This window comes from Macrotis lagotis, chromosome X (assembly GCF_037893015.1).
Source record: "Macrotis lagotis isolate mMagLag1 chromosome X, bilby.v1.9.chrom.fasta, whole genome shotgun sequence".
NCBI classification, from domain to species: Eukaryota; Metazoa; Chordata; class Mammalia; order Peramelemorphia; family Peramelidae; genus Macrotis; species Macrotis lagotis.
Genome location: NC_133666.1, coordinates 679,924,209 through 679,951,054, shown reverse-complemented (window position 1 = coordinate 679,951,054; position 26,846 = coordinate 679,924,209). Strand labels below are relative to the sequence as shown.

General features: G+C 43.1%; 1 protein-coding gene across 2 annotated transcripts in view; it reads right to left on the bottom strand.

Moving 5' to 3' along the window:
- SUDS3 (SDS3 homolog, SIN3A corepressor complex component) overlaps positions 1 to 22,732 on the bottom strand; it is a 39,896-nt gene extending 17,164 nt beyond the window's left edge. The window contains exons 1-7 of one of the 2 annotated variants that reach the window (XM_074205945.1): positions 20,322 to 21,844; positions 19,703 to 19,787; positions 17,218 to 17,287; positions 9,864 to 9,919; positions 8,146 to 8,217; positions 5,128 to 5,147; positions 3,352 to 3,508 (exon numbers count right to left, since the gene is read on the bottom strand). In XM_074205945.1, the coding sequence (XP_074062046.1) occupies positions 3,352 to 3,508; positions 5,128 to 5,147; positions 8,146 to 8,217; positions 9,864 to 9,919; positions 17,218 to 17,228 (316 nt within the window). In that variant the 5' untranslated portion in view covers positions 17,229 to 17,287; positions 19,703 to 19,787; positions 20,322 to 21,844. Of the gene's footprint in view, positions 1 to 3,351; positions 3,509 to 5,127; positions 5,148 to 8,145; positions 8,218 to 9,863; positions 9,920 to 17,217; positions 17,288 to 19,702; positions 19,788 to 20,321; positions 21,845 to 22,547 lie in introns of those variants that run through there. The other variant, XM_074205943.1, reaches the window with a different exon arrangement.
- Between the last annotated feature and the right edge of the window lie 4,114 nt (positions 22,733 to 26,846).

The following is a 26,846-nucleotide window of genomic DNA, read 5'->3' as shown; positions in this document are numbered from 1 at the left end:
ATTTTCCTACTCCATCTGACCTATAAGTCAAGGAGGCTGGCTTAGATGGACTCTATGGTTCCTTCATATGACCTTATGGTGCCACACACCCACCCACACACACAGCCTCTACAGCACTAGTCAAATATTTGGCTAGACACAGAACCATCCGCACTATCATCCCTAATTTATAGGAAAACACGCTTCTATTTATTCTGTAGAAGCCACCCAAATGGAATCTCAAGGCCAAAGACACCATCTTCCTTTGCCTGTTTTGGGAAGGACCAGGCTCAACAATGCGCTTCATAAGTTCATAGCATCAGTGAGTGCACCCTACCAGCCTGAGTCAGAACAGAGCCAAAGCAATCCTACAGTTTATGCAGCTCAGTCCTTGTCTGGAGATCAACACTGGAATCCAAGCCCCTGGAGTGGCTGGATGACCATGTCTTTCCCAAGGGTCCCCAAGTTGTGAGGATCAATGCAATCATAGTGATCAAGTGGTTTGCAATGAACAGAGTGCAATATAAAGGAGGAAGGAGGTCAATGCAAAAAGATCTAATAGTTAGGATTTCAAATCTAAATTCAAATCCCGAGTTCAAATCCTGGCACCAATTATGCTGTATGACCATAACCCACTGCCTTAACCTCTTTAAAGTCCACTCTTTGCATCTGTGAAGTGGGGATAATGATTCCTTTCTGACAGTGTTGTTGAAAGGATCAAATGTGATTTTAAAAGTCCACAATCTTAGCTTTACAATATCATCTACAGTAAGTGTATTCAACTAGTACGACTTTATTATGTACATTATTACACTCATTGGTAATACAGGTTACATTGTAATCATGAATAATTAGTAAAAGGGTTTAAAAAACAGAAGGCACACAGCTAGTTTTCGCTGCTTGCTTCAGGCCTCCTGTTTCAATCTAAAGTCCAAAACCCACAGTTGAGAGCCTCTACCTGTCTTCTTTCACTTCCCCTCACCTTCACCCATCATCCCAACCTGCAGAACAACCCCTGCTCCTCTAAGCAGAAAGCCTGAAGGTCCATATGGTTTGTACTACCATATTCCAAGGCTATGTAAGTCCAAGGAATCAAGGCCACAAGGAGCAGGTCATCTCAGTCAAGAGTCTCACCATCTCTGAACCCCAGTTATTTCTGAAAAAAAGTTCTTTGTATTCACAAGTAATGGGGTGTTTTTTTTGTTGTTTTTTTTTTTTAAGAAAATCTCTCCTCTGGGCAGAAACTCAGCAGAAGAACAAGGATGGCACTGGTCCATAAAGGTGAGACGAGTCACTCAATTACAGGCAGGCAATCAGTCCCTGAATTCCATACCATAGCAGCACCATCTGTGGAAGGGCTAATTATCCTTCCGGCCCCAGTACCTTTATTTGGGACAATCAGTTATTACCTTGGCAGTACCTGCCACACCAAGGGTGCCAAATGGCTTGAGGAAAGAAATTGGTACTTTTAGTGTCCCTGCCTGGCTTCAAATGTGCCTCTGTAATCTGTTTTATGGAGTAAAAAAATGATGCCCCTCCAGTTGTCTTTTGTTTTCATTTGGCCTCATCCTCTCATTCACTGAGAATGCCCCATGACCCGCTTTGGAATCTGGCAGAGACTGCAGGAACTGCCTGGCTGACAATGCATGTCTCCCTTTGACAATCCCAATGCCAAATCACAGGTAAGATGATAATCCTCTTCCCTGCAGATGGAAGGGGAGAGTCTACAAGCTGGCTATATTTCCCACTTGCCTAATGAAATCACATGAACATCTGGTAGGTAGAGCAGAGAGCGATGATGTATCTGTGCCAGCCTTAACCACAGGCAACGAAAATAAGTGCAAGTCGAGAAACAGGCAGACAAACCGGGTAACAGATAGAGCCAGCACAGTTATCAGTCTAATTAAAAAAACATTCTAAGCAAGCACAAAATAAGGTACTGCTGTTCAAAGCTCCCTCTCCAGACCAGCCCACGCACAAAATATATTCTTGTGGTCTCTCTGAAAGGCATCTAGAGAAGTCATTTCTTTTGTAAAACCCTTTAGTAAGGAATCCATGGAAGAACCAATTTTTCAAAAAAGCTCAATCACCTTGAAGCTCCACCCTGTCTGGAGGAGGAATCCAGTTAGGAATCTGGTATGTCTAAGGAAGGGGGCCAGTTCTGCACGCAGGTCAGACAGTACAAGTCTTGGTGGGGAGGACCTAGAGCTTTCAATTAGTCCTTTTGGTTTCAAAGTCAACCACAAAGACGGCAGTTGAGATACTGCAACTCAGATTGAAGCCCAGTAAAAATGACCAAGCATTCATTCATACATCTGGCCACCCCTGCTAAAGGATGCCAAACCCAAAACTCCAATCTCAGCTTTCCTGTAGGACTTAAGCCAACTTCAAGGCCACTCCCGCCCTGCCATCATTGCAGGATTCATTGGTCTGCATATGGTGACCAAGGGGAGTTGGCCCTTAATGCTTCTTCACTTAAATCTGCCTACAGCCTGCTGAGGTCCCATATGTGCATTAATAAATCCTAGAAGGAAGAAGCAAGGAGCCAGATCTGGGGCCAACTAAACTCTGTACCCCCACAGCAAGCATTGAGCTTTGGCTCCTTCTGCTGGAACAGCATTTTATTTTTTCAACTCACGATAAAAGTCACAGTCAAAGAGGGTCTAGTCTAGTCAACAGACTAATAAGGATCATAGACATGGAGGGTTAAAAGGGATTTTGTTGTTCAGTCATCTTCAGTAAGACGTGACTAAAGGCAAAGAAAATGGTGTCACATCTGACTGAGACACTTAGGTGAAAGGGAGTTCAGTGACTTGCTCAGGGTCACACAGCTCATAAGGGTGGAGATGGGACTGCATCTCAGAAAATGAATCTTCCTGCCTCCAAGCCCAGAATTTTGCAATATGGCACTGCCTCATGGTCCAGAAAGAGACCCTAAGAGAACCTCAAGTTCACTACCCTCATTTTTTAGATGTGAAAACTGAGGCCAAGAAGGGAAGTGACTGAAACAAAGGGCTGAGCCATAGCCAAGGTTGAATCTGAACTCAGGTATTCTGAGTCCCAATATAATGTTCTTTACATGATAGTTACTCCCAGTTGAGCGGGCCTAAGGTAGATGGACTTCCCTCTAGCATGGCCATAATAAAAAGAGAGGCTTTTTCAAGGCCATGAACTGAAATGTCTAAGTATTTAGGTCAAAGAATTAATTCTATGATTTAGAATTGGATCGATCATCTAGCCCAGGGGCTCTAAAGCTGAGATACAGATACTTGCTTTGAGGGTGAGAATAAACCCACAATATTTTGATAAGAGAGAGGTCAGGCCATTCCTATACCTGGGGGATCCCAACACCCCTCCTGCCTTCATACACACCTCCTGTCAGCTCCATGGTCAGCTTCTCATTTTCAATCATTTTCTTCTTCTCCTCGAGCTCAGCAATCAGGTTCTCCTTTAGCTCCACCTTCTTATCCTCAAACTCCTTCACAGCAGCCTTCTTCTCTTTAATGTAATTTCTCTCCACCTGTTCTGTCTAGAGTAGGTGGAAGAGGGACAGGGAATGAGAGGAAGGCAGCACCTGCCAACAGGCCAGCTCTCACTGACAGAGCTGGCCCTCCATTCCCATCTCTCCCTCCTGGTTCCAGCCACACAGCAGCAGCCTGCCCACAGATCTGCCGGTTAAAAATCAGAACAGATGCACTTCACTTGTCTTTACACTTGCGTTATCTACTTTTTTGAAACACAATCGTTCACAATCGTTCCTTTACAACATTAGTTCCCATAGCCTCACTGGTTTTTACCAGCAAATAGGAAATAAAATGGCCCAAAGACATTTTGGAAGTCACTCAAAAAAAGGATGACGAACACAGAGCATGTTTCTTTACTCCTAAAATATGTACTAATTTGAAGTTTATGGTATTATTTTACATAATTGAATGTTTTTGATGATGGTTCCTAAATTCAGAATTTTTAAAAACTCACATTTTTTATATTTAGTCCAAAAGTGAACAATGAAAGGAAACCAGGATTCCTTTTACGATTTGGTAAATTAAATTTAAAATATAGTGGATTAGAAATGACACTGGAATGAAAAAACCTGAATATCTTAGTTTCCTAATTGTGTAAAGGAAGAGAATTAGCAATCCTGGAACTGGAACAATATCATCATATCCCTGATGATAGCAGCTGCTGCTATATGTTAGAATATGTGACATGTACAACGTGTCAATGCTCAAATTTTGAACACCCGTCATCCCACAAGCTGGGTGTAGAAACAACACAGGGTGAAAAGGAACAAATGCAGCAAGTCTCTTCGATAGCCCTGAGCAGCTCAAGTCCTGAGGTTCCCAACAGAATTATTATAAAAGCAAGGCTTGATGAAGAACCAAAATAAAGTATCTGAATGACAGTTCATTACAATTTAAAGCAGATTCCAACTGTCCTTAAAATTAGGTAATTAAAAATGGATAGCAACCGTCTTAATCCATTTTGATGATAAGCAAAGTTCACCAACTAGAATAAAAAGATAGAATGACTGAAGTAAGATCAAACATCCACCTGCTAATCATAGTTGAGGATGAAGACTTGGGTGCATGAACTCTCACATGACCCTATGATGATGTTTGTCTTTTATTCTTGGAAAAAACCCTGATACCAGGGAGATGATGGTATGACAAGTACATAAATTGAATTTAAGTGAGGGGATGTTGTGCTAAATTACCAGCTTCACTTTCTCCTCCAGAATTACCTAGGTCCAGGGAAGCTAGGTGGTGCAGTAGATACAGCACTGGTCCTGGAGTCAGGAGTACCTGAGTGCAAATCTGGCCTCAGACACTTAATAATTATCTAGCTGTGTGGCCTTGGCCAAGCCACTTAACCCCATTTGCCTTGCTAAAGCCTAAAAAAAAGTCTCAAGAGCCAGTAAGTGTCAAGGATCTGAGGTCAGATTTGCACTCAGGTACTCCTGACTCCAGGACCAGTGCTGTATCTACTGCACCACCTACCTGCCCCGATATGACCTTATGATAACCTGCTGAGTAAACAGCAAAGACTTCTAGAAAATTCTGCAAGAATAGTTTAGAAGAACACCTGATTCAGAACAAAATACCAGTCATAAAGAACTTACATTTCAAGTAGGTCAATGGTACTTACTTCCAGCTGAAGGAAAAGTTCTGAAAGAGATAAAGTATACAATTAGACATGCTCAGCTTTGTCATCTTTCCAGGGCAACATTAGGAATCATTTAGAAAGAGTTAATTGCTTTTTGAAAGCATGATTACACAAACCAAATGTTTTCATCACAAACATATTCACAGGAGAGGAGGATATGCAAGAGAATGTGCCTCCAACCAGGCGGGACTGTCCTAAATGGATGGCTAGAGCAGTACAGCGCTGGATCAGTAACTCTCAAGATAGACACGTTCATCTAAAACTTAAACTGTTTATGCAAGATAAGTGTCAGAGAAAAAAGTGTGGCCAAGATCAGAAAGGAAGGAGAGTCAGCAACTAGCACCTGGAACTCCTTCTAGGTGAAAAGGTCAGAGGAGCCCTCAGGTCCTGGGCCTTGCTCTGGGTCTCCTCAGGGATCAGGTATAAGGGCACCCAGACTCACATGTGTCCAGGGTGGTCTCATAAAGAGGACACCAGTTTTAAGCCAAAGGGTTGAGATCTGAATCCTGACTGTTACTTAATACCCATAGAACCTTGTCATGTAACCTCTCTGGATCTAATTTCCTCATCTATGAAATGAAGGGGTTGGACTACATCAGGGGTTGTTAAGCAGGGGTCTGTGAATTTAAAACTTTTTAACAAAGGCATTTCAATATAGCTGCCTGCCATTGTAATTCTCTGAATTGTATGAATTGAAAAAGACTATTGTGAGGAGTTCATAGGCATTACAAGTCTCCCAGCCAAAGGGACCCATGACATGTTCAGACAGGCTAAGAATCCCTGGACTGTGCCCATCAGTCTCTTTCTGGGCCAATTCCTTTGGCTTCATTCCCTCCCAGCCTTGGCCTTCCCAGGCTGAAGAGACCCAAGAGCCTTTAGTCTGTTGTCACATGGCAGCTTCCACTAGAGGTCTAAAGGGCAATGTTCTGGGGAAGCATGGTTTTGCCCTTTTTCCTGTCAGAACCAGGGAAGTGGAAGGGAAAAAAAATAAACATTTATCAAGACCCTACTATGCACCTGGTCCTGTACCAAGCATGTGACAGATATTATCTCATGCTATTATTGTTTCCATTGCTGTCATTCATCTCTCCAAGAACATCACTCTGGGAGCAAGCTCACAGTAAGAGAAGCCCGAACCAGAAAGTGAACTCAGTGATCGCTGAGGCTCCGACCTCTGAGACCCTGGGCCAGTCATTTCTCTTCTCTCTCTGGACAATGGGATGTCTAACTCCAATAGAGATCCACCCAGAGATCAGCCCCATCATACCCATACAGCACAAATTTGAGCCATCAGATTTCTACAATTCAGTTGTGTTCCTAGAAATTCACACTTAAACAGTAAACTGACAATTACTACTTTGAGTTGTTTCGGTCTTATTTGTTTGTTTTACCAGAAACAGGTGAGGATGAGCAAAGGACAAGATTTATTCTGTTTTAGTCAACTACTAAGTGATAGAAGTTCTTGCAATTACTGACAATAACATTTGAAAACAAAAAAAAAAGGTTTACAAGACAGAGACTTAAAAAGAAGGGATTAGGAGTTGAGAGAAGAAATTTAAAAAAAGCAAAATGGTATTAGGGATCCTTTGCATTCATAAAGTTCCCTTGGATAATTTAAAATGCTACATACCAATTCTCAAGGGCCCTCACAATATTCCTAGGCAGTCCAAAAGGTAGTAATCATCAATCTCACTTTAGGAAGAGAGAAATGAAGGGAAATAACTGGCTCAGTTACTTATACAAGGCCCCAAATTTCCCAGTCTTTCACTTTGTTCACTACTGTCCAGGCAAGGTACCAGATAAAATATTCAAAAAATGTTAGGAGCAGATACAGATGAAACCACTCATTAAGAACTTCTAAGTTCAGAGGGAATTTTGTATCCTAAAACTTACAATGCTAAATGTCTGGATCACTTATCTGGTACTCATTTAAACACGCAATGTCATGAACTTCTCTTCAACGTCTTGTTACTTTATTTAATTTTGTGTTTCAAATATGTTTCATCTCCCTAGTTCAAGGGCTGGGGCCAGGTGGGCAGTTCTCTGCATCTCCACAGTGGCACACAAAGAAATCTCCCACCTTCCATCTTGGAAAAAGTGTGCTGAGTTTGAAGCAAATGAATGAGAAGCTCAGCAGAGCAGGCAGAGGCTACCAGGTAAGAAAGGAGTCCCTCTAATCGCAGAAATAGGCTCTGGGACAATCTAAAATGCCAACTCCATTTGAGCACCGATGACAGCATATTCACACCAGTACTGCTGATACTGGCCGGAAATCCCTGGGGATTCCTCTCTCAGGGGTGAGGAGAACAGCACAACAGCCAGATGTCTCCTCTGGGGCTCCCAGTCTGGATGGCTGCCCTTAGGCTATTGGACCCAGGTCTCCCCAGGAGAGGCTCCCTCCCCAATCCAGACCCTGAGCTGACAAGTACACCTGGAATCTGTTTTAAATGATGTGCCTGATCAAAGCTGTCAAACCAAAATAGAAAACAAGGCCACCATGCTTAACAGATTGATCTAGAAAACCACATATTAACATCATATTCTATTGGGGCAGTTAGGTGGCACAGTGAATATACAATGAACTTGGCTTGGAGTCAGGAAGACAGGTTCAAATCCAATCTCAGACATTTTCTAGCTTTGTGGCCCTGGAAAAATTCACTTAATCTCCTGTTTGCCTCAGTTTCCTAAACTGTAAAATGGAAATAATAATAGCACCTACTTCAAAGGATTGTCCTGAGGATCAAATGAGAAAGTGTAACTATAATATGACTTGGTACAGTACCTGCACACAGTTAGCACTTAGTAAATGTTAACTGTATTGTATTGTACACGATACAATGTAATACAGTAATGCAATGCTATTATGTTATTTATTTTGTTAACTATTTCCCAAATATTTGACCCCTCTGGCACAGATGATTGGCTGTAGACTAAAAATTAATTCCAGAAAGGCAGATTTGGAAAGCACTTTACTTTCATTAAGATGTTCCAATTTCTTACCTGCATTTCGTATCCTTTCTTTGTACTGCTGGTCCAGTTTTTTCATCCTTTTCTGATACTCCTGTAATGTACCTGATGTAAATAATTTACAAAGTTTATTTTGAAGATCAACCTTTTCAAATCAAGTTACCTAAAATTAAATTTGTATCTAACTATTGAAATTGCCTAGAGGCAGCTAGGTGGTGCAGTGGATAGAGCACCAGCCCTGGAGTCAGGAGGACCTGAGTTCAAATCCAGCCTCAGACACTTAATAATGACCTAGCTGTGTGGCCTTGGGCAAGCCACTTAACCCCATTGCCTTGCAAAAACTTTAAAAAAATTGCCTGAAAATGGGTTGTCCCCAAATAGACTGCAGTCCTAAAGTGCGGTCCCTTTGAAAGGAAAAATAAATATCTACACTAGCACACACTTAAAATATACAAAAAACTATCCTTCAGGAAATACCTATTGTTTTAGTTGGGTGACTGAGCATTTCAATGGAAGTGGACATTTCCAAATAGAATCCTTCGCTTTAGTTCACATTGCAGAAGACTAATCTATTGGTACTGATTTCAGAGTCCTTCATAGAACCGTACTTAGCACCTATCAAAAATCCCATAAACTCTTTTCCATTTAAATATTTATATTTAACTACACTTAGGACCTCCCTCTGAATTATTCACTATAGAGTCAACTTCAAATTGGGTCTTTCTTGGGAAGCTGCTAAAAACAAACCAAAAGGCATTTATGATAAGGTGACTGCATCTGTGTGTTGATGCACAAGCATAGAGATAGCCAGAGTATTATATTCAAATCTCAACTCTATAAAACCAACAGGGAAAAGAAGAAGTATTACAGCTAATTCTGAACTCATTTGAATTTGGAATGCAACTAGGACTTTTTAAAAGGGCAGATCTGCACCCTGACAGTAAGAGGCAGAGTACTCTCCAGCCTTGGAGTCATGAAGCCCTAGACTCAAGTCCTGCTGGTGACATCCATTACTGACTCCAGACATGCTACTTCAGTGCTCCAAGTCAACTTGCTAGGACTATCAATGGCAGCTGGGTTCTTGACTGCCATTAGTTGAGGGAGTTATTACACTAGGACTATACCCACAAAGATGAAACCAAAAGACTAAAACAAAAAAAAAAAAAAGAAAAAAGAAAAAAACATGCATTAACTCAAAAATATCAAAATTAAAGCAGCTAGGTGGCACCACTAATAGAAGGAGTTCCAGTCTAACATCAGGAGGACCTGAGTTCAAATCTGATTTTGGAGATTTAATATCTGCTAGCTATGTGTGATCCTAAGTCATTTAACCTCAATTACATTGCCAAGACTTAAAATTTTCTATGAAGAAATTATTGTTATCTGTCCTTTATTCTCAAAAAAGGCCATGACATCAGGAAGGTGATGCCACAACAAGCACACGAATTAGATGTGAGTGGGGGGAGCTGGGCTAAGTCACAAGACTCACTTTCTCTCCCCCCCCCCCCCAGAGCCATCTAGGTTCAGTGGCCAGATATGGATAAGGACCACTGAAGATGGCCTTGGATGTGAGGTAATCAGGGTTAAGTGACCACTCCAAGGTAACACAACTAGTGACAAGAGTCTGAGGATGAATTTAAACTCAGATCTTCCTGACCTCCAGGGCTAGGACTCTTATCCATTGTACCACCTAGCTGCCTTTAGCCATACATAGCATTACAAAGTCTACTCAAAAAATGGAATTTACTAACCTTCCTGCAGTTGCTGTAATTGCCTTTTGAGAGATGCCAGTTTGTCCTGATACATCCTACGGAGGAATTTTTAAAGTGGCATTAAAAGAAAAACAAAATTTGCTTCAGGAGAATTCAAGTCACAAATTACCCAAACTAAGGAGGAACTCCTAACCTAAGTGGGAATTCATCAATGTCATTTCCCTGAAAGGCATCAATTTTCCAATTTTTGTTATGTATTTATGACTATACTAGGTTTTAGGCAGTGGGGACTCACATTATGAGAACTTTGTTAATCTTAGTGCCTTAGTTTCCCCATCTCTAAAATGAAGGAATTGAACTTAATGCTGTTCGATGGTGTCATCCAACTCTGAGTACATGATTCTTCAGACTTCATTCTGCTTTGAGTCCAACTCCTTGGGAAATCCTATGACCTCTTTTTTGATCATGAATGATAAAGCCTGCAGGGCTGTGGAAATTGTGAATTTCAATAATAAACAATATAATAAATAATAAACAATAATAAACAGGCATGTCCTAGAAAGGAGAGTCAGGAGGTGGGCTTAGAGCCACTAAGGATGGATAACTGAACGGGAGAAAACTCCAACAGCTGTGAAGACAACCATGACTGGTTCCATCCACTTTCATATGAGATATAATTATTATATCAATTTCATATGTAGATTATAAAGGAACCACAACAGGGCTCTGTCTTGCTATTTTAGGTATGCTCTATGTAGTTAGAATTTAAGTTCTCAGCTTAATAAACAACATTAACCTTTTTTTTTCCAAGGGAGAATCAGGGAACATATAGTGGGGTTTATTTTTTCATTTAAAACCAGATTAAGCCTCCTTGACATTTAAAAAAAAAATTTGAAAATCCAGGAAGCTTCCTTTAAAAGATAAGAGATGATATCCCCGCACCTGATGGGAGATAGATACTTGCCAGAATTTATACTGACTCTGTAAACATAAGGTTTCCTGTGTGGTTCCCATTTGTACCCTGAAGCCATTGTCAAAATTGCAGAGAGGAAAAACTGAGCAAATTTTAACAATATTCTTCTCCTATGTTACCAATCTATCAGTAACAAAGGCCGCCCCCACATTGTTTTTTAGTCAGGTGAAGCTCTTTTGCTCCAGGGGTACAAACTACAAGTGCTTTCCTAAGACTATGAGTGTATCTATTAAAGAGACATTGAGTCTTTACATAGCACTTCTCTCTTCCACCTACAGAATGCCAAAGTTTGGGGAAGAAAATTGCTATGTAAATATGACAAAAATATTATGGACTTATTCACCAAGTGCTAGAACTCTCTCTTTTGCAACCTTTCACATTATCTATGTGAAATTACTGACTCAGCATTCCACAATACCCATGTCAGTAAAGATGAAAGATCCCAGGGGCGGCTAGGTGGTGCAGTGGATAGAGCACCAGCCCTGGAGTCAGGAGGACCTGAGTTCAAATCCAGCCTCAGACTCTTAATAATGACCTAACTGTATGACCTTGGCCAAGTCACTTAACCCCATTGCCTTTAAATTAAAAAAAAAGATGAAAGATCCCAGTGAGGCTTAATTAAAAAGGAAGACTTCAGCTATATAAGTAAGATGAAGCCCTTTCAGTTCCATCACAGATCTGAGTCAAGGAAGTTACATTAATACATAAAATGGGATCCCTAGAATGAAAAGTTGAAAAGATAAGAACTTTCTAGAAAGAGCCAAATATAAGGGCAGTCTCCAAAGCTGGGGGCTAACACCAGACAAGTGACCAAGAGGAATCACACTTTTGTGGAAATAAGGGGATAATTTTTTTAAGAGAAGTCTAAAAACTGAAAATTCCTGGCCAGATGGAATTGTAAGGAGAAAGGCCCAAAGAAGAACTGATATAATCCATGTGAAAGGTTAAAATGTGGAAAGTGGTCTTTTATGTCACAATAAGGTTGAGAGTAGCAGATTTCTCAGAGGACTGAGAAGTTAGTATTTTAAACAAAAGACTAAGGACTACAATTTTAGGTAGAATAAAATGCCTTCTCATTTACAGTTCTCTCCTGCCCCCAAGAGCTCCAAAGCTTAGGGAAAAGAAAACTGTTGTGTATCTAGCCGGGTCCCTGGGTAAGGTGGCTGAGTAGGTCGGTCATGCACCTACCATGTTATTGCTGAAAAACAAGGACAGATGGGGCAAAGAAAATCATAGACCGGGGGAAAAGGGGGAGAAAGAGAAGAAACCATCATGTGAAAAGACTTGCAAGAAAATTAACAAACCAAAAAAAAAAAAAAAAAAGAATAAATGAGCTCCAAACAGTGAAGACATCCAACTATGTGTACTTTGTTTGGGTCTATTTATTTCCTCATTAGAATACAAGTTCCTCAAGGGCAAAGGGCTGTTTTTGCCTTTCTTTCTGCCCCAAACACCTGGCACAATACTTAGCATGTAGTTAAATAATAATAAATGTCTGCTGATTGATAAAAAGAAAGCTAAATGAAACCATCCCCACTCCTCTAGGGAAAAAAAATGAAACAAAACCAAAAAATTAAAACAAAACAAAACAAAGAGGGGCACTAAACATGGTACAAGAACTTCCAAGATGGTTTAGAATCACAGTAAAAGACATGCAGGAAGTAACTAGAAATATGATCAAAGAATTCAAAATAATTAATATGCAAAATCTGGGAAACTTAAGGAAATAGAAAACATTTTTGAAAATTATGTCCACAAAAGTAGAATCCAAGAATCTGTCCCAGAGGATGTGGAAGAAGGAAGGCATAAGCACTTAAGACTGTTGCAAGTAAAAGAAACTCTATCTGTACTAGCCATAAGGTGAGGGTGGGTATGACTGTTATTTATTACAAGGAGTAACACCGAACTCTGAAATTAAAACAAACGCTCAAAAAAAGGCAATGACTTACACTGATAAGGAAAAAGAATAAAATGATCTACTTAATTTAGCTATTTTTCTTTGAACATCAATGCCTCAAGAGGTATAAGGGACACAGTCAGAGGCAGAACTTGAACCCAGATCTCCCTGATATCAAAACTAGCACTCTACTATAACTATCCTGCCTTTCCATAAAATCTATTATATTATTAAAAATGTATTATCTCTTCCAATTAATCATTATCGACAGCTGAGGACTTACACTAAACTCTGTATTTGAACAATGCTGGATAAAACTTCTTAAATTAAAAAAATTAAAATCAATTACTTCCATTATTTTTACATTGTATATTGAAACACAGTTTATCCTTTTTATAGGAACACAAGGTCATTATTAAACATCAATTAATGTCATATATACAGTAATAGTCTTAGGGTCTGTTGAGATACATACATACATACATACATACATACATACTTAAGAAGTTGGTACTTTGTTTCGAAAATGTGTATTAACTTTAGCAACTATAGGTGGTAAAGTGGATAGAGTGCCAGGCCAGAAGTAAGAAAGATTAGTCTTTATGGGTTCAAATCTGGTCTTTGACATATTAGTTGTATGATCCTGAGCAAATCACTTAATCCTTTTTGCCCCAATTTCCTCATCTGTAAATGAGCTGAAGAAGGAAATAGCAAGCCACCCCAAGAAAAACCTCAAATAGGGTCACAAAGAGTCAGGCATGACTGGAAAAATAACAACGAACTGAAAATAGTTTGATATTTCATGCAGACTCATTTCTGGATTTTTATTTGTGGATTTGAATGGTTTTCTTGATGGCTACAAAACTAGGTGGCACCATAGTGAATAGTTCCGGGTCAGGAGTCAGGGAGACTCCTTTTCTTTAAATTCAATCTGGTCTCAGACACTTACTAGCTCTATGACCCTGGGCAAGTCATTTTTACTCTATTTACCCCAGTTTCCTCATGTCCAATATCTTTACCAAGAAAACCCCAAATGGGAGTCATGAAGAGTCAGACAAAATTGAAATGACTCAACAACAAAGCTATCATGTAGTGAAAAAAATTTATTGGAATCTATTCAGTCAATAAAAGTCTAACAAAAAAATGCAGTTTAAGAGAATCTTATCTACAACAGAATAATTCATATCAATGCAACAAAAAGAGCTGGAATAAAACCAATTAAGCATAAACTGAATGCAAAAAGGCACAAACTTCAGTCATGATTTCCAAGAAGAAAATCAAACTCAAATCTCTCTTTGAAGGACCAAGCTGGAGACTTCAAATGTTCACCTCTATCTGGAGCCCTGCATCCACAAGTGGCACTAGAAACAGAGAAGAAGGAAGTACAACATTGTCAAGGGGAGCAAGATTATGAAGCTGACATACAGATGAAAGAAAGGAAGTACAGAAGAGTGGAACAACGATTGAGAAAGTATAGACCAGGTGAAAGACTGAAGTAAAAACACCCACAAATATGACCAGAAAACAAGGTGGAGAATCTTAAGCAGGCTAAAGAGGAGATGAAATTATAACATGACTTGACTGAGGTCAAATCTAGTGTCCCTGTTAAGGAAGAAAGTGAAGAGACTGCTAGACAGAGTCTCTCCACATTCCATATCAGGAGGAAGAATGCAGCATTCCTAAAGGAAACAAAAAGTACAGCTTCAATGAGGAGAAAAAGGATCAGTGGGGCAGGAGGCAAGGTTTGACCTTGATTGGGATGCAAGACTGAAAGAAGGAAGGGAAGGGCAGCTATAAAATCAAGAGTTCAAAAACTGATTCATGGGTTTTCCTAAATTTAAGAAAGAAGCTGCTTGTCCTTCCAAAAATGATGTGAGTCACAGAAACACCCCGGTGAAATGTCGTCTACTTGTATAGAGGATGTCTTACACAAAGGCTTAACAAAAGGAAGATTTCCTAGAAATGACACCCTCTAAAGATTTTCTGTAGATGACATTATGTTGCCTGCATATAGAGCTTGCTCAATATGCCTAGCCATCCACACAGGGCTAGAAAATATACATACTGCCAAGGTTATGAAATGCAATTGGATGGGCACAGCCTCAAGTAATCTATCAGTATATATCCATCTTGGAAAAATGGTGCAGATGGCCAGTCAATGAGTTCAGAACTGAAGAGGAGGAAACAGGGGTGGATGGCATTTGAGAAAGTATACAACTCGGTTCAATGATTCCATGCTGTTTCACACTATTAAAGCCTATCTTTCTAGCACTAATATTCTTGTAGTGATGTCACCTGGGTGATTACTGATTAGGAAAAACATGATCTGAAAAGAATGAAAGGTGCAAGTGATCTAAAAGTCAATGGAGAGATGCACCGGGAGGGTTAGCAAATAGGCTGCAGAATATGACCAATAATGATTTCTATACAGGAAATTATGAAAAAATAATGACCACATCAAGGATAGGTATGACCCAGAAGGAGCAAAGCTAATCATGAAATAAAAATGAGGGAGAGTGGACAAAACTCAATACTGATATCTGTGAAATCCTCAGACATACAGAAGAATGTAATCAATATATGGGGCAAATATTTTTAGAATAATTTATAGAAGGACCTGGACAAGAATTTTAAAGGCTAGGGGCAGCTAGGTGGTGCAGTGGAGAAAGCACCAGCCCTGGAGTCAGGAGTACCTGGGTTCAAATCCAGTCTCAGATACTTAATAATTACCTAGCTGTGTGGCCTTGGGCAAGCCACTTAACCCCATTTGCCTTGCAAAAAAAAAAAAAAACCCTAAAAAAAGAATTTTAAAGGCTAAAAATGAAGGAATAGATTACTGGCTGCACTTGTAGAGAACTATCACATTATTGAAATGATGCATTCACCTAGATAGCAAAATTTGAGAGAAAGCTAGAATAAAAGGGAAACTTCAGTTGAAATATTATATACTACAAGTTTCCAAGAACTACTTCATGGATCAGAATGATGAGAGGAAGTGACACTCAGAACCTCTGACTTCTGACTCTGTCTTCAAGTTTAGCAGATATCAAAAACAAAGTTCTCAGAGAACTTGTGAAAGGAAACAGACCTGGAAGTACAAGCTTTGTACTCACTACAGGGGAGATGGTAGAAGAGAAGGGAATCTGGGAACTGAAGAATCAGCTAAAAGATGGCCATCTGGAAATGGAATTTGGACATGAAGCTCATGAGTTAAAATTCAAGAAAGATGGATTCCTTGCCAAGGATCAAACATACTTAAAAAGGCTGAAGAGTATCATCAAACTCTGACCACTTTTTCTCAGCATTAAATATGCCCAGTAAAGATGTTTATCAGTTATATGCAAATAGGCTATAAAAGGATTTCAGGATCAAAGTGAATTTTTTAAAAAGACCTCAAGAGATTAACAGTACCTAAGGTTGTTTTTTGTTTATAAAAAAAGCAAAAAAATTCACCCTGGGATGAAAACATAAACAGCACAAACTAAAAGACCTATAATATAAAGGAGGGACTCTTAAGCTGGGAGTCATACCATGACCTTATTTTTAAAAAAGATTAGTATTATGTGTTTCATTTTATACATTTAAAACCATTATTCTAAGAAGGGATTCACAGGATTTGACAGTCAAAGGAAGGAGTTCTTGACTCAAAAAAGGTGAGGACTTTCTGATATAAGGGAACACACAAAGTATTCAGCATTGCTTAGATTTGAAGAGAATCCAGGATTCTGGCAAACAAATTATCATTAGGACTTTTGAAGGAAAGTGAAAGGAAATGGTATCATACAACTTCAAAGTAGCTAAAGAAAACAGAATTCTAGTCTACCCATCTTTGTAAAGCTCTGGACAACCCACAGCACATTAAAAATGATAATCGACCCTTCTCCAGGTCTACCTAGGAATTAGACAGTAGGTGAAGTATAGGGGGGAGGGGGGGAGAAGTTTCCAATTAAATAGCACTACAATTTTCTTTAGTAAAAGTTATCCTATAACCTAACAGATTACTTAAAGAGACTGCAATTTTATTCTGCCTTACAAAACACAAGTTTTTTAAAATTATTCTGGAATGGGGTCCTATCTGAAAGTGATAAGCAGAATTTGGTGTTATCAAAGATTTTACTCTACTCTAATATAACACAATGTTGCAGGATAACTGACCTCCCAACTTCTACCATCTAAATAAAATATTTAAAAAATTAAATCAGGAAAAAAACATACATTTGTAGGTACTGATTAACCATGAGACCTCAGATGTCCTTAGTCTCTCTGGGTCCTGTCTCATCTATAAAGAGAGATGTTAAACAGTATCTGCAAAGATAAAACTCTAATAGTCTATGCTGCCATGGGGGGGGGGGGGGGGGAAGATAACTCTGCCTTTGGAAGATTCTTGTTGTAAATTCAAACAGATTCTACCCAAACTAAATTGACCGAGTTGTCAAATACAGGCAAAGCCCAGGTTTCTTAACTAGATTTCTTGCCCATTTCAAACCACGGAAAGAAATCCCAAGAAGCTGTGTGCTACTCACTGTTCCTTCATTTCGACATAATCCTCCTCATCGTGCTTGGCCAGGTCAGTTTCGCTAGCATCCTCCGTATCTGAAGGAAAGGCAGGAGGAGGGATTAGTGGGAACGAGCAATGGCAAATGGAGATTTGGGACACAGGTATTTTTTAATTGCCATGGGCAAGCTAGAGCATGGAGAATGAAGCCAATTCTGAACCTTTTTAACTTGTGTCAGGGCTTCCCTGAAACTCCTGGCTGTAGAACAGCTTAAGTTGGCCTCCACCTGAAATGGCAACTTGTAAAACAGGGATCAAAAGTGACTTCAAGAGAATAGGAGGGTTGTTTGCCACTTGGAGCAGATGAAGGAAGGACGACTTTGAAATTGCTGGCTGGGAAACAATCCAAGAAAACCTTTCAATCCTCTAGGGAGCCCACACCAGCAGAGACATTCTTATCTCACACATGCCCGTTATGAGCTGGACAGAGTTTAATAAATACATATACATATATATATATATATATACACACATACACACAATACATATTTAAAACTGATTAATGTGCATCTATATCTTTCTATGCTTTGTAAAGGGGAAGGGAGGAATGCTACAAATAAAGTCAAGTGATTGAGTAATTATATTGCTTCATGTCATTTGAATAATTTCTTTACAATAAGCAAAACGGCCAAAATTTTCTGAAATCTCCAGAGTCCATCACTTTGTGCAAAGACTTCGGCTCTAACACTGCTCCCCCTCCTGGCCATTTAGATAAATTCAGCTTCCTGTTCCAGTCTGGAGAAGGCAGGAGCCCACTTCCAAAATCTGGGCCACAAAAAGCAGTAATGATGCCATCGAGGGCCAGTAAGGGAAAAAGACCACCAGTGGCCAAAGCAGAACAAAGGTCCCTTTGGAAATAATCAAAGCCACATCTTGTGACAACCCAAAATCACATAAGCCTAAATTCTCTGGAAACTCAGGAGCAGGCTCTAATCAATGACCAATCAACTCAACACTCCTGCTCCAGTGAAACAGACACACAGGCAGTTGCCGTCTTCTTATGAGCCTCTCAGTCAGGTGGAGTGTTGGTAGTCCTCTGAAGACCCCTGCTACATCCAGTTAGTTTTATTTTTAGTTTGGCTTTTTTTACAAGGCAATGGGGTCAAGTGACTTGCTCAAGGCCACACAGCTAGGTCATGATAAAGTGTCTGAGGCTGAATTTGAACTCAGGTCCTCCTGACTCCAGGGCCAGTGCTCTATCCACTGCACCACCTAGCCACCCCTTACATCCAATTAAATGTCATTCATTTGGACCAGTCCTCACCATATACATGCAAGTTCCTTCTAGCACTCTTCTCTATTATCTCACCCCAGCACTTCTAGGCCCCTATTATTTGCCCTGGTTTGACACATCCTAGTCCCTTCCTCCACCCTTTTTGGATCTTGTAGCTTCCTCCCCCAGGATGTCTTCTACCTACTCTGCAATCACATAGGTCACAGTCACATAGGTCTCCACGCAGCTCCTCACACACAACACTCCATGGCCAGACTTACAAGCATTGTCATTGGCTATCCCATAGGCCTGGAATTTCTTCCCTCCTCATTTCTACCTTCTGCAAGAAACCTCTCATGGTCATCCTTAACCTTAGGGACTTCTTCTGATCATATATCTTATTCATTTCTCGTATAGCCCCCACTAAACTGAACTCCTAGACAGAGGTATGGTTGGTTGGTTGTTGGTTTTTTGGGGGGAAGTTTGTATGACTAGAGATTAGCAGAGCACCTGGGCACATAAAGAAGTTTAATGATCTATTGTTGACTGATTTAACTGACCCATTTCCCCTGAAGGTTCCTGTTACTTCAGATTTCATTTCAATTAACAATAATTTCCTCAAACTAAAGCAAGATCCATATTTACAATCTAGTAAGAGGAGATAAGATATGCACAAACAATAACCGAGATACAAAATCAGCCATGTGTGACTAAGAGTAATATGCATAAAATGCACTAAGGGAAGTCATGGTCATTAAGAATTATGGGAGGTGTGGCCTTGTGGGCAAGCCACTTAACCCCACTGCCTTGCCAAAAAAAAAAACCTTAAAAAAAATCATGGGAGGAGGCAGACCCACCTAAAGAGGATTTCAACAATGACAGCTCAAGTAATGGACCTGAAAGCCCAATTGACAAGCATTTATTAAAACACTAGTGCCCTCTGAGCACCAGGCCCACAGGTTTCAGCTCCAAAATGAGCTAGTCCAGGCCCTCAGAGAGTTTGCCCCACTCTTTGAGTCCATCAAAATCAGAGAGCACTTAGAAAACGTTCAACTTCTTCACTTTACAATTTAGGGGGGAAAAATGAAGCCTTCAGAGGTGCAGAGACTTGCCCAAAAACAGAACAGCAGAGTAGCAGGATCTTCCCCCTCAGCACCCAGGACCAGGTCGTAGTCTTTTACACCAACAATCTACCACTTTCTAGGGTATGTCCCCATGGACAAAAACGGGGCAAGCTTACCTCATAGAAGAGAACTGCAATGCCAGCAAACTCTAAATGACTTCAGAAGTGTTATTCAAATGACGTAGGTTGAGGACTGAGAGCTCTGCATTTGAACCCAAAAGACTTTGGTTCAAATCCCAAATGATTCAATTCCTGGCCTCCCAAAAGTCCCTGGGTGGGTGGACACACATATCTGTGTACACAAATACACCCAACCCTAACTCTCTTCCCCCACCCCCACCATGCACCTCTAACATATCTAGCTGGCCCCAGACCTGACCTCCACTACTTCCCACCTCTTGCTCTGGGAAAGCTAACAAATCATCATCTATTCCTGGAAAGGGCAGGACAAACATAGCTTCTGCTGAGCGCTCAGTAACTTCCTGGCTAAGAGGCAGTAGCGCACTGTAAAGAGCAATGCAACTTGGAATTATAGGAAATGAATTCAAATTTCATTGTACCCCCACATGAAATCTTAGTTTACCATCAACCTAGGATCTAGGGGAGGCCTGTTTCCTGATGGTGTTAGGATTTAGATCTGGGGTCTCTCCTCTGAAGCCCCCTTTCCCCTAGCAGAAGATAAGCTCCTAGGGCAAGGATAGAGAAAGCTAGGTGGTACAGTGATTAGAGTAAGTACCGAGCCTGGAGTCAAGACAACTTCCTGAGTTCCAATCCGGCCTCAGATGTGTCTCAGCTGTGTGACCCTGTGCAAGTCATTTAACTCTGCCTCAGTTTCTTCATCAGTAAAAGGAGCTTGAGTAGGAAATAGTAAACCACTCACTCCAAAATCTCTGTCAAGAAAATCCCAAAAGTGGTCACCAAGAGTCAGCCATGATTGAAATGACTGAAAAACAAAGATTGAATGTCCTCAAAGGTTTCTTTGAGTTCTAAGGCTAGGAAACAGTTCACAAGTGTCTCTGAACTCTAACACAGATGCCATCTGCAAATTCCATTATCACAGTAGTACTGAGCCATGCTAGAGCCATTGCTGGATCTGAAATCAATGATCCTCAGTTCAAATTCCAGTTTTGCTATTTCCTGGCTGTGTGAGACTTTAGGAAAGTCACTTAATTCAGACTTCAGTTTCCTCATCTGTAAAATGAGGGAGCTAGGCTGATGATCTGAGGTCACCAAGTGCCCCAGCTCTAGTCTCCATGGTCCCATGATTCTCAATAAAGGAATCTGAGAATGAGAAAGATCCTCAGAGTGTATCAAATACCCCCCTAGACCTGAATCAAAATTCTCTCTACACCATAATCAAAGTCTCTTCAAGAAGACTGCCTATGTTCCGAATTCTGGAGGCTGGAGTGGAGGAAGTCATCCCATCTTGGAGCTCTCCAGTTATTAAGGGGTTCTGATGTAAAAGCCAAAATTGCCTCTTTGCAAAAGAGATTCTACTCACTGTTTCAGAGTGAGTTCTCCCTTTTTTGGCCACTAAATAGTTAATTTGTATACAATGCTTTAAGCTAAAATTTAAAATTAAAAGGTAAAGCTTTAAGTACTGTCCATAGCTCATCTCATTTGAGTCAAACAGTAACACTTAAAGGGTTGTTATTATCTCAATTTTACAAAAGAAGACGATGGGTTAGACAGAGGTGAAATGACTCTTCCAGGCTCATAGAGCCACTAAGTGTCAAAAACACGATTTGAACTCAGGAACTAGACTCTGAGTTCTATGCTCTATCCACTGAGAAAGCCCTAAAAGTATTAAGTCAACTTATTTATTCAATAAGTATTGGCTCTCCAGCTTTCCAGCAGGCAAAGTGGGAGGGATCTTTTTTGGATTTTGGAAAAGACTAAAGGCAGTGGATGATACCCCCTCCAGCCATGCAAATGAAAGCACAAGTGAGGCCAGTTTCCTGCCTTAAAAAGTGAGATCCTAGAGGGCAGGGGGCCCCCAGAACTGGCCCACACAAGTAAGCACACTATGTAGATTGTTCCTACAACTTAAGTTTTAGCTTTGTTTTGCTTTTTGCAAGGCAGTGAGGTGAAGTGGCTTGCCCAAGGCCACACAGCTAGGTCATTATGAAGTGCCTGAGGCCGGATTTGAACTCGGCTCCTCCTGCCTCCAGAGCCGGCGCTCTATCCATGGTTTTCAAAATCACTTTTGCTGAAATGACATCAAGCACCCCCCCCTTCTGGGAGGCGGTGAGAGCTCCGTCTAGGGCAGTGGGTGCCGGGCGTGCCCGGGGGGATACAAAGTTACCACGGTCCCCGGCCTCGCTCTTCCGGTGGATACAAAGTAACCGGCCACCGGGCCCGGCCCGGGCTCGCGTCCCCTTCCCCCCCCCCCCCCCCCCCCGGCTCCTTCGGCTTTCGTGAGAATCGCAGTGGCCCGGGAGGCGGCGGGCGGGCAGCGTGGTCCCCGAGTGCGCGGCCCCAGAGGGTCCCCGAGTGCGCGGCCCGCCAAGTGCGCGGCCCCCCGAGGGTCCCCGAGTGCGCGGGCCCAGAGGGTCCCCGAGTGCGCGGCCCGCCAAGTGCGCGGCCCCCCGAGGGTCCCCGAGTACGCGGCCCCCCGAGGGTCCCCGAGTGCGCGGCCCGCCAAGTGCGCGGCCCCCCGAGTACGCGGCCCCCCGAGGGTCCCTGAGTGCGCGGCCCCAGAGGGTCCCCGAGTACGCGGCCCCCCGAGGGTCCCCGAGTGCGCGGCCCCCGAGTACGCGGCCCCCCGAGGGTCCCCGGGTACGCGGCCCCCCGAGTACGCGGCTCCCAGTGCGCGGCCCCCAGTGCGCGGCCGGAGGCAGGAAGGCGCGGCGCCGGGCGCGGAATGGCACCGACCCCCTCCGGGGCTGCCTCGGCGGGGGGAGGGGCGGCCGCGCCTCTGCCCCCCCCCGGCCCCTCCCCGCCCCACCCCCGCGGGCGGCACCTTCGTCGGAGTCGCGGCCGCGGCAGCTCCGCTCGTCGTCCTCGGCGCTCTCCAGCTCCTCGTCCTCCTCCGGGTAGTACTCCGGGGCGGGGGGCGCTCCGGCCGGGGCCGGGGCCAGCAGCCCCGCCGCGCTCATCGCGCCGCCGCCCGCGCCCCCGGGCCAGGGGAGGAGCCCAGGGAGCCGCCGCTCCGGCCGCCGCCTCCTCCGGCGCCTCCGCCGCCGCCAAGCCCCGCCCCCGGCGCTCACGCTCGGCCACGGGGGCCTCGAGCGGCTGCTTCCGGGTCACGAGCTGCCCGCCGCGCGCCTGGTGCCGCGCGCTCCCCGGCCCGGCCCGGCCGAGCCTGAAGCCCCGGCCCTCCCCTGAGCCGTGGCGGCCCGCGCCCCCGACGCCGCCGCGTCCGCTCGGACGGCGCCGCCGCGGCCGGGGGCGGGAGCAGGGGTCATGAATATGCAGGAGCAGGCGAACGCAGCGGCCGCGCCGAGCCCTCAGGCCCCCGCTCCTGCTCCCGCCCCGCCCCCCCGCGCGGCTCCCTCCTCCGCGCTCCTCCCAGTGGCCACGAGGGGGCGCCGGAGTCCGCCTGGCGAGCCGCGGCCAGCCTCGCCGCCCCGCCCCCGGCCCCGGGCTGGAAGTTCAAATGCTCTCGGGCGGGAAGGCGGGCGGGGAGGCGGGCGGGGCCCCTCCCGGAGCCCAGGCCGGGCCTCTTGCCTTATCCTGGCTGCTAGGGGCGGCCAGGCGGCCCAGGGCCTCGGGAGGCTGAGAGTTCCAATCCGACCCCTGATGCGTCAAGACTGTGTGACCCTGGCCGGCTCACTTCACCCTGATCGCCTCCATCCAGGGCCATCTCTGGCTTGATTGGCTACTGGCCAGAGGGCTCTGGAAGAGAGTGAGGCTGGGGACCTCGCCCAGCCCCCCCCATCCAGTGCCTGTGCTTGTCCTGGCATCCCCTCCCTGAGGACAAACATCATCACCTGCCCAGGAGACTCGTGCAACCCCCAAAGCGCTAAAAGGAACGAATGAACGAATGAAGGAATGAATGAATGATTACGTGCATAAATAAATGCTACCCTAGATGATTAGACTCGAGCTTGGGATAATGCTGTGGACCGGAGGAGTCTAAGCCATCCCTTGCAGCGCTGAACGTCTTGGAAGAACGGACCTTAAAGACTGGCGAAGGTGGATCATGACAAAGCACAGGGGGAAGGGGAGGGCTGTGCTAAGTCAGCAGCCTCAGTTTCTCCTCCAGAGCCCAGTGGCCAGATGGGAATCAGCAAGATGGCCCTGGATGTGAGGAGATCAGGGTGAAGTGACTTGCCCAGGGTCACACAACGAGTGTCACAGGCTGGATTCAAACTCCCAGCCTCCTGAGTCTAAGACCAGTGCTCTACCCCCTGCCCAGCCTAAATGATTGGCCAAGTATTAAATGCGTTTGTGTGCCAGGTCCTGGGGAAAGTGAAAGAGTCCCTACCCTGCAGAAGCTGCCATTCTATAGGGGAAGTGGAGGATGAAGGAACTACGGGAGACTAGGGGAAGAATAAAAACAGCCTCGAGTCAGGAAGAACTGAGCTCAGATATAGCCTCAAACACTTAGTAGCTGAATGACCCTGGGGAAGTTACTACCTGACTCAGTTTCCTTACCATTAAAATAGGTATAACAACAGCTCCTCCCTCCTCCCTTTATTGTGAGAGTCAAAGGAGATATTTGTAAAGCATTTAAAGGGCCAGATACAAAGTAAGCATTATGTAAATGAGATCTATTATAGCTATCAGAATTATTATTATTAGAGGAAGATGCCCAATCAGGAAAGCTCTTTTGAAGGAGTTGTCCTTTATGACCTTCAAGGACCAGGGATCCAGAGGCTGAGGTAGATACTAGGGGAGAGAGAATAACCAACATTTATGTACCACTTGAAAGTTTACAATGTATTTGACTGACTTTATTTTCTGGCAATCCCACAAGAACCCAGAGAGGCAGATACTTTCGGGCTTATTGTCTCTATTTTACATCCTTTACCTCTCCTTTGGGAGAAAACCTAAGCCCAGAAGAGGCTCCAACAGATTGTGAACTCTTTTTTTGGGGGGGGAGGGAGCAGCTTTCTTTGTATCCCCAGCACTCAGCATATGGTCAGGTATACAACAGGAGCTTAATAAATGCTCCTTGACTTGACTGACTGGCCCAGAGGTAGAGATTTCCAAAAAAGTCTTCTGAATCTTCACTTTAGAGCACAACAGGCCTGGGTGCTCCTGGGCCCTCCCAACTCTGGCATTCTATGTTCTATGACCCCACCCAATCCTTGATTCTGAGTCATAGAATCAGAAAGAGAAAATCAAGTCTTTACTCCCCATCTCCTGTTTTAAATACCAGGAATTTATTATAGTGCAAACAACAGAGAAATAAATATCAGGGTTTTATTAACAACCCAAATCAAACATCTGACCTTCAAGTTAACAGAGGGCAAAGGAGGGGGAGGGGGGGAGGGGGGATGTTTCCTAGTCTATTTTTACAACTAACCAAAAAAAAAAAGGTGGGGGGAGGAGAAGCTAGGTAGCTTAGTGGTTAGAATGCCAGGCTAGAAATGAGAAAGATTCATCTTCAAATATGACCTCAGACATTTCCTACCTGTGTGACCCTGGACAAGTCACTTCACCCTGTTTACCTCAGTTTCCTCATTTGTAAAATGAACCAAAGAAGGAAATGGCAAACTCCTCCAGTATCTTTGCCCAAGAAAAACCCTAAGGGTCAGACAGACTGAACAACAAATAGAAAGTTTGTCATCCTGTCAACCATACTACTCATTGAACCCTGCCAAGCAGGGTTATGATTATGAGACCTGGCTGCACTTGATAACACAAATGAATGTGGGCTTTTCCCTTAGAAAGTAGGGGATACCTAAAAACTTCACTTCCCACTTGGTTGGATTCATCCTGATTGCTTATTTTACTTAAGATCTAAGACAGAGATGGCTGAAACAAATATTTGCTAATTCTGTTAAGTGGTTTGAAAGGAGGCCTCAGATAATCCACACCAAAGCTTTCAAAGGACAGATAAGGAAACTGCTGCCTAGAGAGAAGCTAAGTGGCTTAGCCCAAGGACAAGGCATAATGAGAACAAAATGGCACACAATTTACCATGAACATATCACCATAGATGTTTGCATCTATTTTACTTTAAAAAGTAAAAAAAAAATTAACTTCATTGAAAGAGAAAAATGAAACTAAGTGATAAGTAAAGCCAGGAAGGAAAGAGCCCAGGGATTCAGAATTCCCAACCAAGAGTTTATCCAAACTAATCCATTTGGCTTTCCATTCTTTTCCTCCATTTCCCTTAACCTTAACCTTAACCAATCTGAACCCCAGTCTTTTCCAAGAATGGCACTAGGGATGTGTCTGCCTGGAAGATACCCAAGAATAATCTTGGCCATAATGGGGTAGATCTTAACTTCTATTCTAATGTTACAAGGTTTTTCCAGAAAATTCCCAAATTCGAACAATGCTGCTGCTAAACCAATGTTCATGTCAGACCCCACTACCCCACTTCTCTAATTGTAAACTCAAGATTTCAAAATAGAATATGGACTTCAGGAAAAGTGAGAGAGATAGAGAGAGGCAGTGAGAGTGAGAGACAGAGAGAGAGAGAGAGGAAGAGGAGGAAGAGAGTGTGAAAGAGAGAGGGAGGGAGGGACAGGAGAAAGGGAGAGGGGAGAGGAGAGAGAAGATGGGCAAAGATGGAACGAGAGGGAGGAAGGGAAGGGCAGGGAGAAAGAGTAGGAGGAGAGAAAATTAATTCCCCATCCTCTGCTTTCATTTTACCCTAAACTCACCCCCCCCAAAAAATGGAATTTCCCAAAATCCATACTCCACCCTACATTCTTGATGCAATATTTCCCTCTCTTCTTCCTATTTTCACCTAAAACAGTATTTAACAATTATGCTAAGGCAGGTTTCCTTCCTTTCCCTCTCTTGAACCAATTTCAACGACTATTTTGCTGCCATTGGTACCTATCTAGGGCACTTCCAAACCCTCAAATACCAACTTTGATTTAAAAAGAAAGACAATAAGGTTTTACAGAATATTTCAAATGTCTATACGTGGTTTTCTAAACTCCAGACTTGAAAAGCAATATGTCATCTTTAAAAAAAAAAAAACCAAAATAAACCCTTGCTGTTTAGAATACAAGAGCTAAATCTCCTTAGTGGCAGAGGCATTCCTAAATGCCTATCTGGCAGATCAAAAGAGTGTTTCCATCTCAGTACACCAAGTTTGCAGCAGGGTTACAGCTGAGGAGGAGGAGAGATAGCT